The sequence below is a fragment of the Oryzias melastigma genome, linkage group LG6 (assembly GCF_002922805.2).
Source record: "Oryzias melastigma strain HK-1 linkage group LG6, ASM292280v2, whole genome shotgun sequence".
Classification (NCBI taxonomy): Eukaryota; Metazoa; Chordata; class Actinopteri; order Beloniformes; family Adrianichthyidae; genus Oryzias; species Oryzias melastigma.
The window spans coordinates 33,700,957-33,707,705 of record NC_050517.1 but is presented as its reverse complement, the minus strand read 5'-3'; the positions used below and the strand labels follow the sequence as shown (position 1 = coordinate 33,707,705).

The 6,749-nt window shown below is 45.9% G+C and overlaps 1 protein-coding gene across 1 annotated transcript in view; it reads right to left on the bottom strand.

Annotated features, from left to right (window-relative positions):
* Positions 1-2,944: 2,944 nt before the first annotated feature.
* Positions 2,945-6,749, bottom strand: part of uri1 (URI1 prefoldin like chaperone) — a 6,784-nt gene continuing 2,979 nt past the window's right edge. Inside the window, exons 5-11 of the mRNA XM_024281869.2 lie at positions 6,361-6,452; positions 5,618-5,675; positions 5,368-5,548; positions 5,064-5,301; positions 4,842-4,993; positions 4,530-4,770; positions 2,945-3,429 (exon numbers count right to left, since the gene is read on the bottom strand). Coding sequence (XP_024137637.1) covers positions 3,247-3,429; positions 4,530-4,770; positions 4,842-4,993; positions 5,064-5,301; positions 5,368-5,548; positions 5,618-5,675; positions 6,361-6,452 — 1,145 coding nt within the window. The 3' untranslated portion in view covers positions 2,945-3,246. The remainder of the gene's footprint in view (positions 3,430-4,529; positions 4,771-4,841; positions 4,994-5,063; positions 5,302-5,367; positions 5,549-5,617; positions 5,676-6,360; positions 6,453-6,749) is intronic.

Below are 6,749 nucleotides of genomic sequence, written 5' to 3'. Positions count from 1 at the left end.
CCGGCTGCTGGAACACCTGTCCGGACAACAATACCTGCTTCATCTCTGCTTTAAACCCCCTAATCCCTGAAGTGTAGATCTGTGCTCATTACGGCCTGCGTGCTGGTCTCTTTGAAATGCGGTTCTGCTGCACCTTCACAGCTTAACCCACATAAGTCCATCGATCCGTGTCTCACCAACAAAACGCCGGCGTGGTAAGCGTCTCCTAATCTGTTCTGGATTTTCATATTGGAGAAATAATCCTGATGAAAGGGCGGGAGGGGGGCGTCACCTCAGGACTGCAGTAAAAGCTCCTTATCAGAGACCCCCCCCCCCATCTCACCAAACAGGAAGTGATAGCCCCTCAACTTATAAGCCACGGCTTTAATTAAAGATGAGGGAAGTTTTCATTTGTATTTTTATTTTAAAAAGCACAGTCAGGTGAAGAGACGACCCCATCACCTGCAGCTCATCAGAATAAAAGTCATTTACTGAGTCAAAACCTTTCAAATGTGTCAAAGTCGAGGCCCGGGGGCCGGATCCGGCCCTCCAGATCATTTTATTTTATTGTTATTAATAACGTTATGTTGCGCTTTTTTTAAACTTGTATAATTTAGACAAAATACATTTTTATGGAGTGTAAAATATTGAAAGTTATTTAAGGTTTAAGTTGACTTATTCTGGAATAAAAGTCCTGCTTTTTTATTATTCATAATTGTGTTAAAAAGTTACAGTTTTAAAGTTTGAAAAATTGGCATTAGGCTAGCTTTATTTTTCCATTTACTAAGATTATTTTAGGTTGTTTTGGAATTTAGCTAATATTTCAGCTACATGCTAGCTGCTTTGGCTAACCTAAGGGTTTTTATGCTAATTTGGCATTCAGCTAATATTTTAGCTGCTATCAGCTTCAGCGTTTTTATCAATCAATTTCAGCATCTTCAGCTGCCAAATTCAGTTTACAGCATTCACACGAGCATTATCGCAGGTAATGCTATATATCTAGTTCATAATTATGTTATACAGTTACGGTTTTAAAGTTTTAAAATTGTAGTTTTAGTTTGTTCAATAGATGTTTATCCTGCTCGGTCTGAGGTGTGTTTTGGATTTCGGCCCCCTGTGCGATTGAGTTTGACACCTCTGGTTTAAAAACTAACTAAGATCCTAAAATTTAAAGCAACTTTATGATTAAATGTGTTAAAGATGTCAAAATAAAACTTTTTCTTGTGAAAATCCACAAAAACTGAACATTTACAGAAAGACAAAGTCAAGGAATTATTTAACTTTAATGAAAACTTTAACTCTTAAAAGTCCCATCTTCGGATCTATTTTAAAAGCATTCCCAGTGATTTTTTTAATAAGGATTTTAACCTAAATCTTAAAACTTGTTGCTCTCTGGAACAGTTTTCAGTCATACAGTTCTGATCCAGATTCCAGCTCAGACGAAGAAAACAAAGACGTTCATGGATTTATTGGTCCTGTTTCAGAAAGGGGTGGAGCTGGAATCTTGTAGCCCCGCCCACTGTATCCTTTTCATCTTGCTCCGGAATCATGAGTCTACAAAATAGGTACTCAGAATTTTGGACGCAGCTCACACGTGAGTTGTGTTATTTTCAGAAGAGACCTTGTGTGGTCCTCGAGGGCTACCTGGTGTCCGTGGGGACCTCGTTGGTGACCCTGGTCTAAACTAGAATCTTTTCTTTAGTTTCCAACAGGTTGTCATTTTAAAAGTTTTTTTTTACTCATAACAGGAAACACCTGAAAGTTTGTTTAAGATGTGAAGAAACAAAGAATTCATAACTAGAGCCGAGCACCTGGGATAAAAAAAATAAAATCAAATCCCCTTTCGGTTCTGTTTCGGATTTAACGTAAATACAAGAAAATCTTTATTTTTATCCTAAAAAAAGTGACGTTTGATTTGGTTAAAAAAAAAAGTTTTCACATAAATAACAAAAAGTTTAAGTTTTGACTAAAAAAAAAAAAAAAAAAAAACAATTTCTCTCTTCAAGTAAATTGATTTATATATATATATATTTTATCAAGACTTAAATAATTCAATTACATGTGCCAATTTTCAGGCTTAAATCTTTAAAGGTTTTGTCTCTTGAAGGACATAATTTATCATGACGTGAAATATTCTTTAATGAAATAGTGCAGAGAATACTGAAGCAAAACCGTGAAATGTGAACAGCAACTTAAACATGCAGCAGAAAAGTAGAAACTTTGATGTTTCAAACTCATATTTAATGAATCCTCATTCATTAAATTGGACTTTTTACTCCAATTTAACCTTTAAATGAGATCCTAGAGTGTTGAGCAACTTTAGGTTTAGTTGTTTTTAGTCCAGCAATTAAATTAAATTCAATTTTATTTTTATAGCCCAATATTATAAAACAATTCTCTCATTGGGCTTCATAGCAGTAAACATGTGACTGAACGAATAAACTGCTTAATGACCTGAAAAGTCCTTTAAATCGTCCTGATTCATTCTGAAATCATTTCAAATCAGATCAGATTTTGTTTTTTTCCAAAATGTTCCAGTTTCTCACATCAAATCCACTCTTTTAAACAAAGAAATAAATGCAAACTACGTCGTTGAAGCGCATCAGTCGCTCAAATTCAACAGTTTTTGGCAACAAATGAATAAATTCTAGAGAAAATCCCGGATTGAAACATGCTTTTTGTCAGGAAGTCAGACAGGAAATTGTGTGTTCAAACACAAATGTGAAAATAAACACATTTGTCATTTGGTTTGGAAAAGGCGGTTTAATTCATGTAAATACTCAAACTGCTGGCTCTGAATATTATGCAGAATGTTTTTTATGCGGCACGTAACAGCGGCGGATAACCGGGACGTAACCTGATTCAGAAACCCAACAAAGCCCTGTGGGCGAATATAATTGCAGGAGAGATCCATATCTGCTGGAGACGGATACGATTCTCTCAGGAAACAAAAAGAAGCAACACCTGGGCATGGATTCCTTTATTTTCCTGGTACTTTTGATCCATATTCTTCTTCCTGAACGCAGGAACGTACATTCAGCGGGCGAGTCTACAGGTAAAAAACACACCTGCTTCTAATAAGGAGACGAAGGTGGCGCCTCACCGGGCAGCGGCTCAAACACATCGTGAACGCAGGAACAGAAGGGGGTTCTTCCCAATCTATACTGCCCGTTTGCCCCGGGGAATGCTGGGAAACCGGCACCGTTACAGTAAGGAAATATAAAAGTTGTTGTGTCACCAGTGAAAGAATAATCTCTTCTTCAAATGTCACTTCTGCTGCAACCGGGCAGCTTTAAACTTTGACAATCTTTTGGGCGGCGCCTCCGGGACGTCAGACGCCACCTCCTCCTGCTTCCTCTCCAGGATGGTCGGCAGAGCAGGTGGAACGATGGTCAGGTGGGGGACACCTGAGGGCATGGGGTCCTTCTCGATCACCGTTCCTGAAAAGGCCTGAGAGAAGAAGAGAGGTGTCAGTGTGATGTCAGCGCGTCGTCAGCGAGTCGTCAGCGCAAGGTCAACGCGACGTCAGCGAGTCGTTAGCGCGAGGTCACCGCATGGTCAGTGCGTCGTCAGCAAGTCATCAGCGCGTCGTCTGCGAGTCGTCAGCGCGACGTCAGCGAGTCGTCAGCAAGTCGTCAGCGCCACATCAGCAAGTCGTCAGCACGACGTCAGCGAGTCGTCAGCAAGTCGTCAGCGAGTCGTCTGCGCATCGTCAACGTCAACGAGTCGTCAGCGAGTCCTCTGCGCGTCGTCTGCGAGTCGTCAGCGCGACGTCAGCGAGTCGTCAGCAAGTCGTCAGCGCCACATCAGCAAGTCGTCAGCGCATCGTCAGCGAGTCGTCTGCGCATCGTCAACGTCAACGAGTCGTCAGCGAGTCCTCTGCGCGTCGTCAGTGCCTCGTCAGCAAGTCGCCTGCGCGTCTTCTGTGCGTTGTCAGCAAGTCGTCTGCGCGTCGTCAACGAGTCGTCTGCGCAGTTGTCTGCGCATCGTCAGCGAGTCGTCTGCGCAGTTGTCTGCGCATCGTCAGCGAGTCGTCTGCGCATCGTCAGCGTCAACGAGTCGTCAGCGATTCCTCTGCGCGTCGTCAGTGCCTTGTCAGCAAGTCGTCTGCGCGTTGTCAGCGTCAGCGCGTCGTCAACGAGTCGTCAGCGAGTCCTCTGCGCGTCGTCAGGGCCTCGTCAGCGAGTCGTCTGCGCGTCGTCAGCGCGTCGTCAGCGCGTCTTCTGTGCGTTGTCAGCAAGTCGTCTGCGCGTCGTCAACGAGTCGTCAGCGAGTTGTCTGCGCATCGTCAGCGAGTCGTCTGCGCATCGTCAGCGTCAGCGAGTCGTCAGCGATTCCTCTGCGCGTCGTCAGTGCCTTGTCAGCAAGTCGTCTGCGCGTTGTCAGCGTCAGCGCGTCGTCAACGAGTCCTCTGCGCATCGTCAGCGAGTCGTAAGCGCGTGGTCTGCGCATCGTCTGCGCGTCGTCTGTGCGTTGTCACCACGTCGTCTGCGCGTCATCTGAACGACGGTGCTCAGTGAGACGAGGCGCCGAGGCGCGTCAACGCTCACCTCAAAGCGGCTGGAGCTCAGCGGGGGCACGGTGGTGGGGCTGTCCTCCTCCGTGATGCCGTCGCTGGTGTCGCTGTGCGTGGCCTCGTCGTGACTGAAGCTCCGCCCCATCACCCGCCGCTCCTCGAAGTCCGCAGCGCTGCTCTCGCTGGTGTCGCTGCACACGCTGTTCTCGCGGCTGCGGGACTTCAGGATGGACTTCCTGGGGATGGGCTCGCCGTTCCTCACGTCCACGAAGAGCCTGACAAAAACACAAACCTCGTCAGCGAGCTGCGCTGCCGCCACGTGGTGGGGAGTCGGCGCCGCCCACACCTGTAGATGTCGGCTGGAGACGTGATTTTGTGGAGCTCGTGGTGGGCGTGTCCGTTGCTGTGGCCGTTCTTCTTCTTCCTCTTCGAATGCTCCTTCTGCTCCTTCCTCTCACTGAACTTTAGCGTGGTGTTCTTCCCCGTGTTGATCCTCACCTGAAACACAGGTGAAGCAGGTAAACGTGGACGCCACGGAACGGCGAGCCCTCCTCGTCTGTGAACGCACCTTCTTGGGTTCGACTGTGTGAGAGAAGAAGATGGTGGGGAGACGGCTGCCTTCCTCCTCCTCCTCATCGTCGTCTTCGGCTTTCCGGTCGGGGGGTGGAGTGCTGCTGGGAGGGGCGGGGCTCCAACCGGGCTTCAGGCTCAGGCCGTTGACGGGAGGGGCAGAGCTGGCCTCCTTCTCCTCCTCTGAGGAGGACGAAGACGAGTCCTCGCCGTTCATGTCTGCGGCGTCAGACAATCTGAGGAGAAACGTTTCTGATTCACTGAAGCTTTGAGAGCGTCCGAGAGAAGGAGGCGGAGTCTACCTGTCCCGCTCGTCCTGCAGCTCCTCCAATCTCTCCAGTTCATCCAACCGCCGCCACAACTCCTCCTCCGTCAGGACTCCTTTTGAGCTTCCTCCGTCCTTCTCCTCTTCCTCCTCGTTCAGGTCCAACATGACGTCCAGCTTTGGTTTGGAGTTTGGTTTGTGAGCGATTCTCTGCTTTCCTGTGAGAAGAAACGTCTCTGATCAGAGGGAAGTTCTCATGAAGATGGGAGGAGAAAGTCTGAAGATACCTTTAGTGACGACGGAGGTCGTGACCTCCTCTCTGATGTCCACATATTCTCCTTTACTCTGAAGCCCAGAAATCAAAAGATCAGAGAACGTGCAGAAATACGGCGGTATTTTTCTGCCAAAACTCTCCCACGAGAAATATCAAGCTCCAAGTTTTACGTTTTAATTTGCTTTTCAAATTAAAACTAAAAATGAAAAGAGGGAAAAAGAACTTTTATTTACTAATCAATTTCTAAACTACTGTAGTAAAAAGCATCATTTTTGCTGTTTCTATTTTTAAAAAACAGAAAATAAAGAGATCATGGAGTGGGGAAAACAAAAAGAGGAACTCTTAGAACATGAATTTAAACATTAATTTTGTGTTCGCTTCATTTTGAATTTGTAAAAAATAGAAACATCGAAAATTATTCATTTTACTTCTGTAGTTTATTGATAAATAAATAAAATAGTCCTCTTTCCCTTCTTTCTAGTTTTAGTTTTCATTTGAAAAACAAATTATATTTCCGGGTTTGTTGTTTTTTTTTCCTTCAATGTTGAGTTTCACACGAGCGCTCAGTCCTCCACGAGGGGGAGGAACTAGTTTTATGAGCGTAAGAATACTTTTATAGACGAGCAGGAAAGGTCACAGTAAGAATACGTCCACGAACGCGGAGCAGTTGAGGAGCAGGTGTGCTGGAACGTTCCTTGCACATCCTCGTGGGGGCGTTTTGGCGGGAATTTTACTCCACGCAGAAACGCGACTTACGGCCGACATGGTCTCCAGATCCTTGGCGAGCCCGACCCGAGACTCAAAGTTCTTCCTGGTCTTGGAGAGATCCTCCAGCTCTTTCTTCACGTCTGGAAAACAGATGCATTTTCATAAAACGAGAGGCCATCCGTGAAAAACACGCATCGCTGCGACGAGCAGCTGCTGAAGAGTTAAAACCCCAAACAAGCCGAGGAGAGGCGGGAGGGGGGAAGAAAAATGATGACACAAACAGTTCATAATATCTTCTGCCCTGAATACTACTCCGGATCATTAAATCTTCACAACAATTAAGCCCTTTCACTAATAGCAGCAGAGGGCCCTTGTTTCCATGGCAATCGGGAGCCCCTCCAGTCAGTGCATCAACTGGAAGTGAGGAAAGGTCAAAC